Raw genomic sequence first — 20037 nt, forward strand, 5'->3', positions numbered from 1 at the left:
GTGAAGGTTGTACAAAGGAAAATCTCAATAAATAAACAGTCAACATAGAACATATAATAAATGGAATTACATAGAAAAAAGCTATATAATCTTTAACATATATATAGCTCCATGAATACAGAGAGAGATCCTGAACGTATGGTTCTTGTTAGAACCGACTCCAATTGTACAAAAATGTAGTACCTTGGTAACATGAGGTACAAGGAGGACATTTAGAATGCAGTTACAGAAGGTTCATTTTGAAAGAATGGCTCGGCCTGCCTTAAGCTGGGGATAAGAGTGAATGTGACGAGGCGTGCAATCTCCATTTCGATGGTTGGTTTGAGTTCTTTAACTAGACAAAGAACTAGTTTTTCATCAGGTTTCCTTTTTCTTGTCAAAAATAACCTGTGAAATCTTCTTATCAAGTATCATTAGACTTTATATCAATGGCAATAAAGCTTGATCACTGAATCAGCACCAGCAGTGAACAACCACGGCTGCCTAGGATGGAATTTGCAGTCTAACACTCCTGCACATGGAAAAGCTTAAATAAGTCCTTTGCCCTATAAAAACCAACAGAATAATGGACTATAACTTTGTTGACAAAGTGGAAGCATGATTTCATATCTGTTATGGAGGGCCTCTAATACTATGCAATGGTATATGTCATTACATGCCCTTTATAACACTCGAAACATTTGTAATGGAGCTTGAAGACAATGGTCTAATGTAAAACCATAACGACCAAAACAAAACCAGAAACTGTCAAGGTAGACTAACTAATAATGTAATATGTGAACTGTATATGTACTTCACATCCCCCACTGCATTCCATGTTTGACATCTCCTGTTTCTTAAACAGCAGAAAAGAAACATTTAATTTCTACTGGACAAAGCATCAGAATTTTCTCTATTAGTTTCACATGTCCTGTGTTTTGCATGAAAATTTTTTCTTTCCCTTCTACAAAAGATTCTCTCAAATGCATTTCTTATGTAATCTATTAACAACAAAAACTAGTGACAAGATGACAACTGAACAGCAAAAAGAAATATAGTAAATTACTTTCAAATGTAACAGTCCGGTGTTTGGCATACATACACATAATATGAACAGCATCAAGATTTTCAGAAAATATGGATAACACGATGACCAAACATACGGTTTGAAACAGTAATTAATTACAAAGCCTCAAATCATCATACAGCCGAGTGTAATGTAAAGAATGGGATATGTCTCCAGGTAACACTCACCTCCACCATTGGAGTTTGTATGGCCGCGGAGAATTTCCAATGGGACAATAAGCGGATATTTGTTCAGATCTGAATAAATTGTGCTGTGAAACACATAAGCAGTACAGTCTTCTGAAGATGAGGCAAAAAGAGGGTATGAACGATGAAAGGAAACATTTGTTATGTCCTTGGGGTGAGCCCTGTATGACAACAAATCCAAAAGTTACCAAATATTACCGAGCAAATAAGAGGAAAAAAAATTCTGGACAAAATTTAAATTAAGCACCACCAAAAGTTTGGCCACTTCACCTAAGAGGAAGAAAGTAAATTTTTTGCTGGAAGAATTTGTGATAAGAGACTTTATCAATGATCAAAAGAACAAGAGTTGCAAATTCGACTAACAAAGAAAGTTCAAAAACAATATTTTTGGTTAAAAGTACATAAGATTACATTGATATCTTTGCAAATCATGAAAAAGACAAGTGCTGAAGAACAACAATTACTAGTAACAAGTGATAGTTGACAACCGCTTGTAGCAAGGATACTGCCAGAGCATACATAATTAATTCAAATACAATGAAAAGTATAGCTAGGATACTGTTATATGAAGAACAAAATAGGCAAAAGATTTTAATAATGTAGAAGTAATGCTTTATTAATTTAAGAATCAAGATTAGTTCAACAGTCAAATGTGGCATCAGTGCATACTAAGCTTTGATGCCTGTGCCCAAGTCTGTAATCACTAATCAGTTTTAGTAAGTTATTTTCAATCAGTTCCTCGTAAAACAGAAAATCTAAACTCCAAAGCATTAACTATGCAACTGATTTTCCAACATTTAGGCCGTGCTAAGTTGTTAACAATATATAAGGATATTATACCATCAACAAACAAAGGAACCAGTTATTCCAGAGAGGAACAATTAAAATTCTAAGACCATAATCAATTGCACGGTTGTAGAACGCAAGTAATATGAACAGAAAGATCTTGACATTTAAAGTGTGCAAGAAAAGCGAACTACAACTATATCTTGTAGCTAAAATTTTGCACCATACTTCAAAGTCTTGTATGGCTTTGATGTTGAGTCCAAATCAAACCAACATAATTTCCCTTCCTTGCTTCCAACAATAAGATGATCACCTGCACACAGAGTACCATAAATCATAACATGTAGACAACTAAAATAAGTCCTCTCCGTTTTCATGAAATTTATATATACTAACCAGATGGATGGAGTGAAATGGAGGACACTTCACGAACACCTGTCTCTAGCTTTTTTGTAATCTTTCCTTTTAAAAGATCATAAACACGAACAAATTTCCTAGTTGCTATGAAGCACATTGAAAGTTTTGGATGAAAAACTGCTGATAACGGAATTCCTTGCAACTTCTTGAAGGGACTATTCGTTATCTTTTTGGAGAGTTGGTGCATTAGCACTGCTCTTGTATCACGTGCACAAGGGTCAAGAAATCCAATATAAAGAGAATGCATAGAAATATGTGATGAAGCAAAAAACGAAAAAAATTAACATGATCAAAACTAATAGCACTACTATTTTTTGGGGAAAAAAAATTTGGACATTTAGATGACCCCATCCTGCCTGTTCCTAGTTTGGACTTTTATTGTACGGTTACATGACACAGCATTCAGAAATTCAGATGATCAATAGCATATATGAGTATCTGACACACTATGCAGTTGCTAGGTGGCCGATGATAGACTAATAAGTTTGTAATTATATGCAGTTGCTTGGCAGCCCATATATTAGATAGTAAAGATGTGTTATATAACCCTCAAAAATGTAGATAGCTAATCTTGGCATTCATGGCATTAACTTAAGAATTCCTTATAACCTGCAGTAATTGATTGCCAGTGAAGTTAAAGAAAAATGTGTCGCCTGAAAAATTATACATATTACTGAAATTGTTACAAATGGCAAAAGTGGCATTATAAGGCATTTAAGAATAATCTTTTGAATGAGAACTTCAAATTTATCCTCAAAACTATTTGCATGTGAAAACCTAATTCAATCAGATGGGTTCAACAACTCATACCCATACCAGAAAATCAAAGAACTCTCATCACTTTCAAAAAAACTGAGCTCAAGGTTTCATGAGAAAATGATAGGAGACTAACTAGAAGTAGACAGGCAAGTGGCAAATGAAACACTAAGACATCGTATGCCAATGCTTCAGCTTCATGCTTATAGAAAGTGTGATGTTTGATAGTATGCTAGTCATTACATTGTACAAGGATTTCTATTGAGATATCAAAGACATAGCACTAGTGTCTTACTTGTGTTGTATACAGTAGACTGTGGAAAAGGACTCCAGAGTCCTTATATTTCTATTGAGATACACTAGAAAGTTCCCCAAGGAATCACCTTCATTCATTCAAATAATTAAGACAAGGCTTCAAAATATATGGCTCTTCATCAAGGATTGACTTGACAAGCACTAGTAGTAACGTGAAAATACTTATATGTCATGAACTAGCTAGCTTCCCTGGCTAATAGACCAATATTATTCTAAAACTGGTGTGCCCTAAACAGGTAAGTGTCATCACAGGCCAATAAAAGTTGGCATGACTCAATATCTTCAACATGCTGGTGTATTCTGATACTTCCCTCCATCAGTACTGATAATGTATTAACATTACAAACACATGCCAGCCATCAGGGAATGCCTTTCCATAGTGAAAGCACAGGAGTATAATCATGCTTATATTATGAGCACAAAAATGAAAAGGAAAAAAAAAGATAATATGCAACCTAAGATCATGGATCGAAGGTCCTTTTCCTAAAGGAAGAGCTTACACAGAATATATTCTACAAGTATAACCATATATATGAGTTATGATTTATGAACTAATGATATTCTGCAAAAGACTTCAATTTAAGGTATGGAAACCAAATAACTTTTGTAAATGGAGGATATCAGTTGGCACAACAGTAGTGAAGTAGTCTCCCTTGCGGTGCCATTCTATTGATGATACACTCTGCAGGGAAAGGAAAATTAATAAGAAAGCTGCTATCTCAATTATTGACTTTAGGCAACATTATTTGGAGATATGGCGGCCGAATAAAAGGACAATAAACTACCTTAAGATGCTTTAATCTGATGCCATCATGCTTGTCATATTGAACCCAGCTGACAGTAGATTTGCCATCACCTGAGACATCAAATCAGCTGTCAAAAGGAAGAAATGAAAACAAATGACAAAAAGAAGAAAGGAAAAAACATGCAAATTAGAACAATGAGACAAGTGCAGATATACAGACTGGTTTCGTCTTCTGATATTGATTCCCCAACATGTAGGAGCTCTTTAACCTTCATCTGTTGTTCTGCATCTCCCAGGCCCATGTTCAAAAAAAGCACATCATGCCCCCTTCAGACAGATGATGCACTGAGTAAAAGCATACTATATATTTCACAATAAATAACTTACTCCGTAACAGGTGACTTACATACAAACTGCAAGAATAGGAAGTTCAGGCAAAGGATTCCATGCAATGTGTTGGACTGCCTCACCAACATCCCAGACTTTTAGACAACGACCAGTTTCAACTTCCCAGACACGCACTGTTCCATCAGTAGAACCTGTACATATTTGATTGATTGCAGCTAAGAAGTATTTGTAAAATTATATGCATTTATGAAAGGAAACATGCCTTTAAGAAGTAAATACATATCTTCAAGACTGCAAATAAAGACAACAATATCTGACAGGACAAGATATAGGACACTAATGATTAGAAACTAATAGCATGAGGTATTGCACACTAACCAGATGCTAACCATTGTCCCGATGTTTCAATGGACAACGACTTGACAGGGCCAGAGTGGCCTATATACTCAAGATAACATGTTGATGGATAAGGCTTCAAATCTTTCCTACTAGGCAGCTTGGGCTTCAGAGACTCAGGATCAATGTTAATCTGTAAAGTCATAAATTCATGATCTCAGACTCAAGGAACAGTAGTCTATAAAATAACTGAAAATAGAAATGAAGCAATATCGGCAATGTCAAACTTACACGTTTTTTCCGAGTTCTGGGGCATAAGTACAGATCTAAACAACGCTCAAATCCTTCCTTAAGAGCATTCTCATAAGCAGGTACACTCCTGAGAGACTCAAACCTAGGAAGAAAATCTTAATTAGATCAAATTGCTTCAATGAAAATAATAATGCAATTCCTTAACAAACAAGGTTAAAGAAAACCTTCTTGGAATAAACTTGGGACGATCCTCCTCATACATCAGCTGGTAAGAATTGACCTCTTCTTGTGTAGGGATGAATTCTACAGAAGGATTATATGATTCTTCATGGCCTGAAGTGGAAAATATGTTATCAATGCCAAATATGGGTTTTTTTTTCTTTGACAAAGAATGATAGAAAGAACCTAGGGCAGAGATTAGAGCTGATTTAAGGTGTATTTACAAAAACATAGCTACTAAAAAATGAGGTCAAATTCAACCAAGTAAAATCACGTCAGGCAGCGCATTGCTGCCAGCTTAATGATTCTTGTTTCCCTTGCAAGCTGCAAAGTTGAGCATATATTACCTGCCAGTTTTGGTTTGGGTGCAGGTATATAACTCAAGCCCGGCCTCTTGTTGTCTGCTGCATTAGAATCATCTCCCCACAGTAAATAGACGTTAGGCTCCTCCTTTGGTTTGTCAAACTTGATCAACCCTTTCCTGATGGCTCGTACATATTGAACAACCTACGCCAAGAGAACAGTAAAAGAAACTTATGTCGAACAACCCATAGCCAACAGTAGTGACAATATCCATACTGCATACTAATAAATTTATGTTCTATAAGCTCGTCAAACTCATGTAAGACGGAGAATAGTACAATGGATGGCAGCATCTTTAATCAGTATCTCAAACTTTAATAAAAGGAAAGAGCTCCATCAAGACCAATCTCCTCTTCCATCAAGTAGAATTTTGACATAATAAGGGACGTACCTTTTTCTGCTCCCACTTGGAAGGAATGAACCGTCTCTTTGGTTCCGGTGCATTTGAAAGAGGGTGCCCTTTGTCATCCCACTCAAACCAATCCACATATGGCTAAACGAAAAATCAAAGTATTACAAAGTTGCATCTTATCTTAAATTGACAAAAAGAAAAGATTTTGATATATAAACTACAAAATGAATATAGAATGTAATAAAATACAAACTGCATATGGATCAACTCCACCATGTGGAGTCTTCCCTCTAAGTAATCTGCTAATAAGTTTAGTCTCCTCCTTCGTCAGCTCCACCTCCTCATCATTGTACTCATCATAAATTTTTCTCCTAAAACAACCACAAAAGAAATAAGAGAATATATAAGGAGCCATAAAAGTTTTCAGTAAAGTTGAATAGCAGCCTAAAGATGTTTATGAGAAAAAAAAAAGGAAAAAACAATATATCTGATGAGACCAAACAGCTGCATGAACAGGAGAAATTTAATAATAAATAACTAGTGATTTAATGGCTATCTGACTCAAGAAAACCTCTAATGAACTATTAGATATGATGGCTTTTTAATAAAGTTAAGCTATCTAGCTCAAAGAAAACATCTAACGAGCTATACAACGACATTAGATAATATAGAACAGAAATAATATTTTAATGCTTTTGAAGGAAAGTGGAACTAAATAAAACATGATAAGGTTTAATAAATTTTGATAGTTCTTTAAGGAGAAGGGACCATCAGCAGAGATTTCACCTCATGACTGAACTAACTTTCAGCAAACCCCATAACTCAAGAAAAAAAAAAGGCAGATTCTATTAAATTAATGACAGCTTTATTAGAGGCTTCGCCCTCAAGAAACTTTATTTGGTGTCATGGAACTTAGACGTCTGGTCACAGAATATTTTAAGATAAACTCCAATACTAAGAATAGTTTGGACATTTGATATTTGGAGCCATGTCAGGCAGCAAGTAAAAAAAATCAGATGAAGTCCTAATTCCTAAACCTACAAATAAATTTATCATGGTAATCACAGTAATAATTTATAACAGTCCTAGCATCGGTATGGATGACAAAAAAATGAAAATACCTGTAGGTCGTACACTCCTATTAATACTAAAGGAGACAATTTTCTACTTCTGAAAGTAGTCCCTCATACACATGAACCCTATCTCTTATGTCATGGAATCAGTCACTTAGCTATCAAGCTCTTGACATGATGTCTAAAAATCTATTTAAATATCAGCAGCATCAGTTATGGTGATTCTGAACCATATTGATATAGCTAAATGATTAGCATTATCTCTTCTCTCTCTTAGACCCTTTACGGATGCTACTACTATATCCCACACCATGATGACAGGACTGAATCACTATTTCTAATGAAATCAAGCCTAAGATAAAGGTTACTTAGTGAAAAAACAAATGACTCATATTTGACAAGAATCTAAGACAAAAAAGAATAATATCTCTAACCATCTGAAAAAGTATAAAACTAGAAGATAAGGGTTCCCTGCTGCAGTGCTGCTATGGCCAGTAGACATCATTGCTAGATTCATCCAATATACATTTATAGCAAGTGTATAGCTACAAGAATGTAATGAAGGTGTTGGAATGTAAAAATATTTGTAATATGGATTGGATAATGCCAGACAAGCTTGGATCAAGTAGACAAGTACCGTGAATAAAGCCTATTAGGTTTAGAGGAGAGAATGAAGTTCAATACAAGATTTTTAGGATCTGGTTCAATTTTTTTTTTTAAAAAAACGCAGAGATTAGACTGCCATACATAATAAATCTTCTAATCTAATTGTCTTACTGTAACAATCCAAAAGGATTGGAACTATCAAATTTTTAAGACTCCCCTTTCTCAGAAATAGTTCTTTACACTATATTTTCCTTTTCTTACTTCCAATTATATCATATCTCCTAAACTGGTTGCTATGTTAATGTTACTTCCTGTCAAAGCTCTAAAACCTACAACATCTGTCATTTATAATAAGAAAAGCTGAAAATTTTCCTCAAAGCTTGTTAAAGACACAGATGTAACACAACTAGGTTCAACCAAAGGAAAGGTAGAACCTGTCTCCCATGTCCACACTACATTTTTTTTCATAGAGTATTCTGTATCTGTCACTGATCCTTCATGACTATCCTTGCAACTCCTTCAGCAGTTCCCAGTTTCCCACCATAATTGCAAAAATCGCAACTAATACTGTGATTTATCTCAGCAGATCTTACTCGACAACATATCATGATGGGCAAATGCGTAGAAATTGAAAAGCTTTATCAATCTGAAAATTTTACATGAATGCTTCACATACCAATTCTTAGAATCATCTGCCCCAGCAAGAAAAGTCTCGATCCTGTCCTTCCTACTCTGCTTCTTGATCTTCTTCCCAACGATATCATACCCAATATGCTCCTCATCCTTGTACCACTCCAATGGAACTTCTCCAACAGTATTCCTAGGAGCCACCTACAACGATTTTTTTTTTTCAAAAAATGGTCTACCTTCAAACCGATTGACAAAACGAACTACAAGAAAAATAAAGAAAGCAACGAAAAGTACCTCGTCTTCGGAGGAATCGCTCTCCTCTCCCGATTTACGGATTTCTCCGTCATCTCCCCCCTCTTCATCACCATCTAGAGAATATGACTGCAGTAAAAATAAATCAAAATAGTAATAATATTGAATAAGAAATGGTTAAACCGATCCGTCTTGATCCGAGGACTGCAATCAACCTCATATTCCGACGTATCAATAGAATCGCTCAACGGAGCTTCGTCGGGCGATACCTCTCCATGGTTTTCCTTCGCCATTCTATCCTAAATTTCCGAGGGACTTCGAGGAAGAGTCCCTCAGTGGGGGGGTGCGGGAGAGAGGGAGAGCGGGGTGGGCTAGGGTTTAGGGTTTTGAGTGAAGAAGAGGGCGGCGAAATGAGGTGCAACCGGATCGGATTTGGCGAGATAGATAGATAGTGAAATTATATCCGAATCCTCCGAATCCGCTAAAGGATTCGGATCGGGTTTTTAATTGGGATCTCACTCTATGATCCATATCTAATCCATTAAGGGTCGGATCAGTTCGGCATCGAGAGGAGTCGAATTCGAATCGGATGTTATACCAACTTTTAGGTGTAAATTACTATGTTTACGTAGGCATCATACTTCTGTTTAGAATTAATGGATCTGTTTGTTTAGGAGCTATTCATAAAGAAAGACATAGCATCAAACTTGCATTGATATATAAATGTTCTTATTATGTAAAGATATGTGCATATATTTAGATGCCAAATGTTTACCGGAGCTCCATTTGGATATCCTTTTCTTTTCTTTTTCTTAAGAAAAAAATTGGGAATTCCTCAGTTTCTAATGTCTGGGTATAAAGGTAAATCACAATGTTAGAGATGCCTTTGTTTCTCCAAGGATTTAAATGCCATATGCTGTGCATCTAACATTTCCAATGTGATTCTCTACGAGGCAACAAGGAACAGTTTGTGAGGCATGACATGCCCAATTGTGGCTTATCCAGAAGGTCATAAATTAGTTCTTTGGATTTGGATAGTGAGATTCTTGTGGATTTTATGTCCTATTTAAATTTTGGTGGAATTTAATAAGTGGTAAATGCAGAATAATTTGCAATGACTACGTGATATAATGCTAAGCAACCGGAGGATGTTACGCATTATCACTGTTATGATATATTTACTTAAACATCACTACTGACCTTAATCAAAGCACTATGGAGACGTGCCTTCTAACGAGTAATTCCTTTGATCTTGGTTAACAATTACAATCACCACCACCAAATCATTGTGATAATAACAGTTTGGTGGATCGCTTCCTCTACCATTTGCCCGTTAACTGTAAAAAAGGATCCATAAATTTACACAGTTTATTAAGCAAATTGACAACAATTCAATTGCCCGATCTCTTATCAAGATGCATGCAATTAGCAGCTCAGCTAGTTTTCAGCAGAGAACAATGTTTGAATTTTTAACACTCACCTGAGATTATTTCTACCCTCTATTATATACAAATCTAAGTATTTATCTACACTGTACCAGATAAACCCACTATATGAGATATTACATCCTCAAGGCATATGATGTGACTAGAGAACTCATGCTGCAGTTCAGCAGAGTCAGCTTGATTGATAGCATCTCGCATAACCTTCAGGCCGTTCTGCAGCAGCACCACTCCTTCACAAATTCCATCTGGAAGCTTCCTCTTCTTTTTCTGAACACTGGATTCCTCTCTAATATCCATTTCTTCAGGTACAGAAGCTTGAGGAACTGTTCTTCGTCGCACAGCTAGTTTCTTTAGCACTGTCCCTTCATTAACAAGAAGACATAGCTGCTCCCTAGATAGAGTCACTACATGTAAAGCCACTTCCTTTTCAAGAAAGCCTTTTAGTTCAGACATAAACCTGTTTTCATCTGTCATTTTCCCAGTGTCCATATCATATGAAAGAGCCGCGTCATCAGGAACAAACCTCCAAAGTTGGGTACAAGATGTTCGGGCTGCAAAGTATCCAAAAGCAGTGATAGCAACATGAATAAAAGCCCAGTGACGTTCCCTTAGTAATATGTGATATAAATCCCACATGGAAGAACAAAGCAAGCCGCCTTCACCTTCAGTAATTTCCATGTGACTAACACTAGTCATAAAGGAAGCCAGAGAAGGTTTGCACTGATGTAAGAAAGAGTTAGCATCAGCAGAATCTTGCACAAAAAGGGTATGCACTCTCAAAATTATTTTTTCCATTTCATTAGAACCATAGAGATGCTTCATGTTTGAAATGATGTCTAGCATGGCACTAATAAGTTTGGCAAGATGATCCTTCATACTATCAGCTGAACATCTATACTGCTCAATGAGATAACATGTGAATTTGAAGACCAGGGAAACAGTCTTATCATCAACGATATCAGAATCCTTCAAGTGACTGCAGAAAATCAATAGAAAGAATAAAGATTAGTAATCATGAAATATCTCATAAGGTCTATGGCATTTAGAAGATTATGTTCATACTGATAACTTGCTTACCAATATCGCAAGGCAGAAGCTAGAACATGGACAGGAAACCCAAGTAAACCAAAACTACAAGTTCCTGGAAAACCATTTACTCCAGGTTCCTTGGAATAGCTCTCCACAAAATCATTAAATGCGGTGCAAATTTTCCTAATTGCAATCATCTTTGTGTTAGCAGACAATGACTCGAAAGGGAATTCTTCCATTAGTAATGTCAAATATATGACAGATGATGCATAAGATTTACCATCACGTAGAATAGAATTGTAAACTCGGTCAACAGTGGAAGGAGAAGCATAGCTAAGAATGATACATAAGGGCCGTGCAATCTTTCTCAGATCACCAAGGTGTGTAACTGCTTCTTCCGATGAAGCCATCATCTTTAACAGAAAAAACAATTTGTCAACAATGTGATTTTTTGTGTCTATTTCAGCATGACGCATGAAGAAACACCATAATTCTGTAATAATCTCCAGACAGAGAAAATGGGGACGTAAAAGATTCTGGAGTAGGAAGGTTTCCATCTCAATCCAAGCAACACTTGAAGAAGCTGCAACAATCATGAAAGTTTTCAGTGCTTGTATGACAAAGGTATAAATCGGTTGCCAAACAATTCCAAGAGACAGAGACCCAGGGCTGCACAGTACAGGTATTTGCAAACCAAGAATAGATGAATACACATCTTCTTGGGTCAGCATATTCATAAGAGTGTCTAGCTTTCTAGATAAGTCAATTACCACTGTTTCTCTCAGAGCTGAAGAGGTCTTGAGAAGATTCAGATACAAAATAACCTGTCCAGGCAAAAGAGCTCCACTTCTTAGTGTAGCATCAGAATTCAGATTGAATATAATATCCACAGAAGCTGATTTTGCAGCACCGGCATCTTCCTCCATGTGAGCAGAATCAGATTCTTCTTTATTTATAAATAACATTTCTAAAATCTGGAACTTGGATTCAGGTCTTGCTTCAGATGAATTTAGCAGTGTGTGTAGTAAAAGAAATGATGAAGGCTCCAGGAGTTCTGCAAGTGCCTCACTTGCAGTTCTGAGTTGGGGTTCTTTGCTAAACGAGATTACTAAAGATGAGATTACTAATGTACAATGAGTTATATTCCTGTACCTTGTCAGGGCTTCTGTTGGATACTCCGAAGAAATCCTCACAGCATTTATCAGGAAAAATTTTATTGGTAGAAATGTCCTTTTAGCTACAGAGATATTCAGAGACTCTTGTAATGCAGACCATGATTCGGCAGCACATCTCAAAGATTCAATAACCAGAGAAAGTAGCGTTGATATAATGTCTCCTACATTTACTTTTTCTGTTAACACTCCTTTACCAAGTTGCAGTAAGGAAACAACACCTTTCCATGATAGGTTCAGTACAGTAACCCGGCTTCCTCCACCAGATGCTGCATAAATTCCCAATTCATACAAAGTTTCAATGGTGCATGCTGTAATCCTGACTGCTTGACTAGCAAAATCTAGCTCTTCATCATTTATGTCCTTTCTATTCCTATAATTATTGAGGTTGTAGTAATCCAATTTAAGGGATTGAAAGAATGCCCTGCATAGTTTTATTACCGCATCCAGGACAACTTGTGCTACCTTAAGAACTTCAGAAGCAACTGAATGAATTTTCTGCACAATAGATACCTATCAGATTATATCCTACCAGAGCAATCTACATTTTTTCAAAAAAATAATGATACTTGACAACATGAATAAAGCTCATAAATATATGTGCATCATTGGAATCAACTTTCATTAGACAAGCAATCAACTATGACTATATAAGCTATAAAGATATAAGATATACTGTAATAGTACCTCATTCTCCATTATTGAAGCCTTTGATAGGTTTAACAACTCTGTGATAAAATTTCTGACTATAAGCGGTACATCTTCCTTCAAAGAATGGGAATCTGCCAACGCAGAAATGAGGGACGAGGAAAAACTCAAGGCATCAAAAATTATCTGCAAATAAGAAAGTTAACTTGAAAATGTTAGATTCTATGTTTTAGCATACAAGGCAGAAAGGCTATAGCATTGTACTCAGGACATTATTAGATACTACAGTGTTATTAGGTAATATTTAAGTGAAGAGCTATTTAAAGAAACAAATAGAGAAGCAGATAGATGTGGAAATAGGATTGCAATAATAAAGAGGAAAAGGAGGGTAATAGAGAGCCAATAAAAATGATAAATCTGACCATATAAAAGAAATTGGCAAAAGAAGCAACAATAGAAATGCATTAGTCACATATGAGAAAATTAGATTAAAGGTCTAAATAGCATCTTTCCTTTCTTCTACTATTTAAATAATATAGCAAAGGCAAAGTACACGAGAAGGAAAAGATACATCTCTTTTAATAGCTGTTAGATGGAAAAAAAATTACATGCATAAGGAAAGTTGATTTTGGATGCTGGTATCTAAAATATGAGTCAATCCTAGGAATGCCTAAAATCTCAATAAAAAGAATTGTGCAAAATAAGTTGGACACAACTGAAGAATGCTAGATTCCCCTTATCCTCCGCATAAAGAACTGTCACTATACCAGCTGAGAAGAAAGATATCTCATAAGTTCACTTGCTCTTGTTCTAAAATACTACAAGATTCAACTGTTGCACATTAAGCTAAAGATGAAAAAGTTTCTGCACCTTGGAAGGTAGAATTGAATTATATTCATCTTGAGACTTGTCATTTGGTCCAGTTGTCCCTTGGAGATATTTTCCACACCACAAGCTTGTCTGACAAGTGATTATCAGCATGTAACAGTAGAGTGAACCCTCAACTGTAAATGATTAATAAATGCAGAAAAAATTTAGCAAGTGCGAAAAGTAACCTTTGTTCCAAGAATAAGAAACTGATTGAGACAAGTGGATGTATCTAACTCCAAGCATTTCACAGCAATCTGCAGAATTTGCTTGTGTAGCATGCAGTGCAATACACCTGAGCCTGCAGAATCCTCCCAAAATATCTAAACTGGTTGTTAAGGCAACCAGGGATTCAGGATCAGGATGAATAGAAATCCTCACAAATAAACCAGAATATTGTAAAGTTTCTAGCTGCATTAATCAAGATTCAAGACTTAATTGATAACTCCCAGAGGAACCAGTTAAAAGGCGAACTGAGTCTAACAGCTAATATTAGATATAAAGAATCACTAAAAGGTACTTTTAAACCCATTTCAAAGGCTTAAGTTGCATCAGATTTGTGACCAATTATGGATAAGGTTGTCCCAACATAGAAAGTACAAAACAGCAATGACATATATGAAAACTCAATCACAAAGTCCACAACAAAGGTCCAACTTGGAAAGAGTAATGCCATACATCTAGCAGGATGCAGGCAACCAATGTATAATATAAGTCATTAGAGGAAAGAAAGATACATGTGCATGCAAGTTTCATTACAAGTTATTCACTGTTCAGAGAAATAAGAACGAACATAACAGTATAACTTTCCCTTTAAGAATTATGAATGAAATTGATCTCACTTAATAGGGCAACCCTAAATGGACAGGATACAACAAGATATTCAACTAAAATGACCGGATCAACTGTAGCATACTTAAATGAATCTTCAAGTTGGTTGATAAGCGAAATACGGGTCTCCAGGTCCTGTGGCAACAAAAGAGAATAAAAAACTAAGCTTTTGTTGTTAAACAAGGAATGCTCAAGAATATTGAGCTCAGAAAAGCAAGCATGTAGTTCAAAATGTAAAACACAATACTATACTAGTATACTTTAAAGGCCCTGGACATAAGGAAAGAAAATAAGACTAAAAATGTCAATAAAATGTGATCAACACTTCAATTTGATAGTTTACCTGCTTATCATTTTGTATCTAGTTTAAGTTCTAGCTTCAAATATTTTCTATTTTCTAAACGATCAATTAAATTTGAGTATCTCTTCATGTCAAGGAGTCTCAAGAGAGACATAAAATCCTCTTCTGACTCAAGTTTCTTCAATGACCAACAAGGTAAGAAAAGATAACACGAGCTCCAATTGGCAATAAATTCTTCAGAAGTAGCTAATTCAGAGTAGTAAAGTCATTGTAAACGAGATCATTTGCATGATAGAGTCTACAATCTATCATTTCTTTCATCTGTTGTCAGGTGGTTTCAGCAGGGCTTACAAACAAAAACATTAGTCGAAGGCGTGTATGAACTACGAGAACAAATATCTTAGTATCAAGGTTGAGACATCAGCAATGCGTTCAAGATGGCACCAAACATGATACAAGTACCTCCCTTTCGGTTATATAATTCTTCAATCTTTACAACATAATCGTCACCTCATAACTTTATTTTGCATCTAACGTCTTGCCAACCTTAAAATTCCCTAATCTAACAGAAATTTCAGCATAAACCCTGAAAAAACTATGATAGGGTCTTCTCGAATCCATAAAAAAAGGAATGCCGCATCTCAAAAGAGGGAGATAGATGGGGCAAATAAATCGAGGGAAGTGATAAAACTCGTCAGTAGAAGAGAGGAAGAGATCTCACGTCTGATGCTTTGATGGCTTCGAGTAGGGTTTGGAGCTCGTTCCTCTTCGTCTCGCCTTCCATTTCTCACTATGTTAGTTTTCCCGCCTTGAAAACCCCAAATAGTACTTCGGTGAATCGTGGTGTGTTGTGCTGCAGGAACAGCTTAGTAGGCTGGCTTGGTGCAGCTAGACATGATCAGCAGCGGGCTAAGCCTAGTTCGGGCCGGACTTTTTGGGCCAACCGAGCTTAAGTATTCACTCGTCGGACCTGGCCATAGGGTTGAGATGGATTAATAATGTGTGGTATTGTTTATAAAAGGAAGGGGAAGGATAATTTCTCATCTTGTACATTTGAAAAATGGGACAGGAGGCATTGGTATTATCTCTAGCCTCCTAAAATATATTCTTTTTATTGTACCTATATTTTATTTGCATCTATATGAATGAATACCCAAAATCTTTAGTTGTAAAAGATCCAATTATGGTGTATTGAAAAAAGTATTCGAATAAAAATAAGAACTTCTCAAAGTCAGGTTACATTCTCTAAATTATTATAGCCCATTTCTATGTTCTTACATCTATACTATAATTATTTCAAGGCTTAATTCACTTTGCGAAGAAGGTGGAGTGTCTCACGAATTAGCGAACTGATCATAAAGATTAAGATCGTGACATCTTGCTATCATCTTTGGCTTAAAATGATCTTTACAAGTATGGTGCAATTATGATTGCCTCACTGCGGTTCAAGCAATTAAATAGACTCGGCTCTTCTTTTGATTGTTTCATTTATCCTAACGTGGAAGAATGTAACAGGTAGATTTCAATGTTTTTATCTCTTAAGTGGCGTTTGATTCATGTATAAAGAATACTTATTCGTAAATTATAACTCTTTTAAATATATTTTGCAACCAAGCACTCCTTTAAATATATTTTGCGACCAAGCACTCATTTATCTAAGATTTAGTTAAATCTTAAATCACGAGACAAGTTATACATAAAATCTTATCACATATAGATAGTGTGATAAAGTTTTGCACGTTTCTTAGTGCAATATAGACTTATTCATAGTTAGTAACAAAATACAAATTGTTGTATAAATTTATTCAAATTAATTATTATATTTTATAACTAAATAATAAAATACGAGTATAAGTATAGATATACTAAATTTATATTTAAGTGGTATGTATAAAGTTATTTTTAAAAAATTTTATCCACAAACCAAACAAGGCTTAATATTTTTTACTCAAGTAGATCAAACAACTACATTGCTTGTTAATTTACCGGTTTAGCTAAACTCAAGAATAGGCACTAGCCCTAGCAAATTGCTATACTAGGGTTGGGTTTTCCCCCTCCCTTCCACCGAGGGTTTTTCTTGTCTACGTCTTTCTCTCTCTCCCCTCCTCCTAGCCTTAGCTGAGAGAAGGGGAGGGGTTTTGGAGGTTTTTCCCGTTCACAATAAGGTATTTCTCTCCTCATCTTCTTTCTCCCTCTTTCATTCTCTTTTTCTTCCTCCTCCTTCTCCTCCCTCTTCCCTTCTCTCTTCTCTATTTCTTCTTATTTCTCCCTCCCCTTCTTGTTTTGCTTGATCAGGGTCATCGCTATTAAGGGCGCTGCAACATGGTTGTCATGATCATAGTTGTTATAGACAAGGCCGCTGCAACTATGATCATCTAGTTCGCGGTCCCTCCCTCATCCTTTTCCCCTCTCTTTCTCTCAATTTCGTTCCCCTTTTCTCCACTTATGTACCACCTCCTCGTCATACCACCCCTAGCTGGTGACTCCCCTTCATCAACTCCACATCTTCTTTAAAAGCTTGCTTTGCCATCTCCCAATCCATCACTGTTCGTCACTACAGCCGCTCTATTACTACATACTACCTATCTTTCTTCTCCCTCGCCAACGAGGGTGACGACCACAGTTGGTGGCCGTTGGATCACATAGTCTTCTCAGTGATGGTTATTTAATCTTTTTACAGTCTTTTTGCAGCTCGAAGGTACGTCGCTTCAAATCCATTCAAGATCAAAAAGAAGCTTAAGTTAATTTATTTACTATGATGGAATGAGTTGAGCGTACTTTATTCAAATCTTATGTGTCCTTAGAATTTGATACTTATTTTTTCTTGTAGTACCAGTAGAGGGGCTCCTAAAAAAATCTCCCCTTTCCTTTGTGTATCATGTTTGTAAAAGATGATTAGCTTTTATCGAATCGATCTACGGGCCTTCTTTCAAAAAAAAATAAAAATAAAAACTACCGGTCTAGCTATCCAAATAAAAACATAAACGGAATGAGTAGGCTCGATCAAGTAGGCTCAAAATAATTGTTATATATATATATATACGTATAATATGAGTAATATTTTTTATACTATACTACTATATTACTTAAGTGGATTGTTATGTACTCTAATTTTATAGAGTTTAAATATGAATTCATAATTTACCATATATTTTAAAATATCTGAACATTTCTATTAGTTTATATTTTTATAGTTAAATTATACTTTATTTTAAGTTTAATTCAGTCTAATTTAAGCTTGATCAAACTCAAAAGTTGACTTGAATTGATTAAAATTACCTATTAATCGGCTCATTAGGCTGTGAGCTTATTTCGAACTTAAAATTAGCTTAAATTAAAATTAATCAAAAATTTAGGTTAAAAAAATAATTTTAATTCAAGCACGATCAAAACTAAGCTCGATCAATCTCAGCTGGATTACAACCCAACGTATCTAGGATTAATTCACGTTTTAGCAGTCATTAGGATTCCCTACATCAGAGTCTTCCAATAATGGAGACTTTTTTTCATTGACTTAGAAATTAAACAAACCGATTCCATCACGAGGGAATTAAAGGAAGCTACTCTTAGAAGACCCACTTTTGACTTTATTATGGTTCGTCGCTATTGCTACGTACTACCAAACGCGCTCATCATGGCAAGATCCACTGCCCAACACCACTAAGTCCACTATTAAATATTAATTAATTCGACGTGATTATGACTCCACCCCATTATTGGACCAGATTTAGATGCCGACTTTCCGTACCAATTTAATAAGGAGAGGAGATACTTCACACCGACTCTGAAGTAGAATTATTACTCATTTTATAGCACTCACATAGTATTTTTTTTTTTAACTGAAAAATATAATGATAGATAATTAACAGATACTTTTAAAAAGAAAAGGGGTTTGCAAAAATGGGCGGTACTTCACTGCAACAGTTTGTAACAGTGTGAAGTATTATCGGTTGTCATTAACTTGTGTCTATTGGCAACATTGGACATTTTAATCGTCTAAGATTAATTTTGCGGAAGATTGAGTCGTTAAACTAATCACCGACGTGATGTGCATCGAATGGTGGAGCGTGGCATAGTTCTATTGGCCACATGATTTGGTAAGATTCGCGATGAATAGAAGGAACACGTGGCGCATGCCGGGCCTCTCACTACGCGGTCCCCTGTGCCATCGGTGCTACTTGCGAGTTGCGACGATATATCTCATACAAAATGCCAGGAAAAAGAATAAGGAAAAGGAAAATTTGGCATTATTCATATCTCATCTCTTGTCCACTGGCGGAGCTTCCGTAAATTTATAATTAGAATCTTTTTATAGTAATTTTTACAAATCATATGTTATATTTTATCTAATTTATAATTTATATTTTATCTCGGAGAATTTTGCAACTCGATATATATTATTGATCAAATTATTAAAATACTCCAACCGCTTATTCCCTTTTTTTATCTCTCTACCAGCTTTTCCCAATTACCTTCTCCTATCATCGTCTTTCTTCAATCACCGTTTCTATTCATCGTCGTGGCCACCACCTTCTGTTGTCTTTCTCTTCCTCTTTTTGATCATTATCATCTTTTTCTTCTTTCTCGTAGTCTTTTTTTTTTTTTGGCCTCCTTTTCTACCTATCATTGCTCCGATCGGAAGTTCACCAGAAAATATGGAGGAAGCCAAGTATCTCAACTTACTCTAATTTGAGGGTTAAAACATTCGACTTAGGCATAATAAGGTGGTGAGATTGATAGAAAAGATGTGAGAGAATAAGAGGATGAAGAAGACAATAATAATTTATATATTTTATAAATTATTTAGTATATTATAAAGAGATATTCTTTTGCTGGTGTTAAATAAAAACCATAGAAAAAAAAGAATAGAGTTATAAAATTCTTAAATATGACATGTGAATAATAGAGTAAGTAAATAAGTGTGATCCTAAAATTTGGACTATTGTTTAATAAAAGTATCTTCTATGATCATAATTTTTTATGTGATTTGTTATTTTAATAATTAAACTTTAGTATGTATAGAAAGATATGAAATATATAATT

The 20037-nt window shown here is 35.5% G+C and overlaps 2 protein-coding genes across 3 annotated transcripts; both read right to left on the reverse strand.

Moving 5' to 3' along the window:
* Positions 1-54: 54 nt before the first annotated feature.
* Positions 55-9105, reverse strand: LOC140766759 (ribosome biogenesis protein BOP1 homolog). Its single transcript, XM_073106382.1, has 17 exons — positions 8917-9105; positions 8744-8830; positions 8496-8650; positions 6394-6511; positions 6180-6281; positions 5773-5932; positions 5431-5539; positions 5246-5348; positions 4997-5147; positions 4677-4809; positions 4491-4597; positions 4311-4381; positions 4147-4207; positions 2434-2661; positions 2266-2350; positions 1234-1412; positions 55-511 (listed from the first exon to the last, which is right to left on the reverse strand). The coding sequence occupies exons 1-17, from the start codon at positions 8992-8994 to the stop codon at positions 426-428; spliced, it is 2013 nt and encodes a 670-aa protein (XP_072962483.1). The 5' UTR covers positions 8995-9105; the 3' UTR covers positions 55-425.
* A 936-nt stretch (positions 9106-10041) lies between these two features.
* Positions 10042-14828, reverse strand: LOC140767324 (uncharacterized). 2 transcript variants are annotated; one of them, XM_073107184.1, is made up of 6 exons: positions 14736-14822; positions 14051-14185; positions 13866-13955; positions 13035-13181; positions 11224-12845; positions 10042-11122 (listed from the first exon to the last, which is right to left on the reverse strand). In XM_073107184.1, exons 2-6 carry the CDS (start codon positions 14141-14143, stop codon positions 10228-10230), a joined length of 2847 nt encoding a protein of 948 aa, XP_072963285.1. In that variant the 5' UTR covers positions 14144-14185; positions 14736-14822; the 3' UTR covers positions 10042-10227. The 2 variants fall into 2 exon arrangements, with proteins under 2 accessions (XP_072963285.1, XP_072963286.1); XM_073107185.1 differs by having other exon boundaries at positions 10043-11122; positions 14051-14190; positions 14736-14828.
* Between the last annotated feature and the right edge of the window lie 5209 nt (positions 14829-20037).

The sequence above is a fragment of the Typha angustifolia genome, chromosome 9 (genome assembly GCF_048772165.1).
Source record: "Typha angustifolia cultivar Huaian chromosome 9, ASM4877216v1, whole genome shotgun sequence".
Taxonomy (NCBI): Eukaryota; Viridiplantae; Streptophyta; class Magnoliopsida; order Poales; family Typhaceae; genus Typha; species Typha angustifolia.

Excerpts from the sequence above, each read along its gene's own strand:
- LOC140767324 (XM_073107184.1), bottom strand. The coding sequence starts at position 14,143 with ATGCTACACAAGCAAATTCTGCAGATTGCTGTGAAATGCTTGGAGTTA. Across the intron at positions 13,956-14,050 it reads TTCTTATTCTTGGAACAAAG|ACAAGCTTGTGGTGTGGAAA; the intron begins GTTACTTTTCGC and ends ATCACTTGTCAG. Across the intron at positions 11,123-11,223 it reads GCTTCTGCCTTGCGATATTG|TCACTTGAAGGATTCTGATA; the intron begins GTAAGCAAGTTA and ends GATTTTCTGCAG.
- LOC140766759 (XM_073106382.1), bottom strand. The coding sequence starts at position 8,994 with ATGGCGAAGGAAAACCATGGAGAGGTATCGCCCGACGAAGCTCCGTTG. Across the intron at positions 6,282-6,393 it reads GTGGAGTTGATCCATATGCA|CCATATGTGGATTGGTTTGA; the intron begins GTTTGTATTTTA and ends TTTTTCGTTTAG. Across the intron at positions 5,933-6,179 it reads CCAAGTGGGAGCAGAAAAAG|GTTGTTCAATATGTACGAGC; the intron begins GTACGTCCCTTA and ends CTCTTGGCGTAG.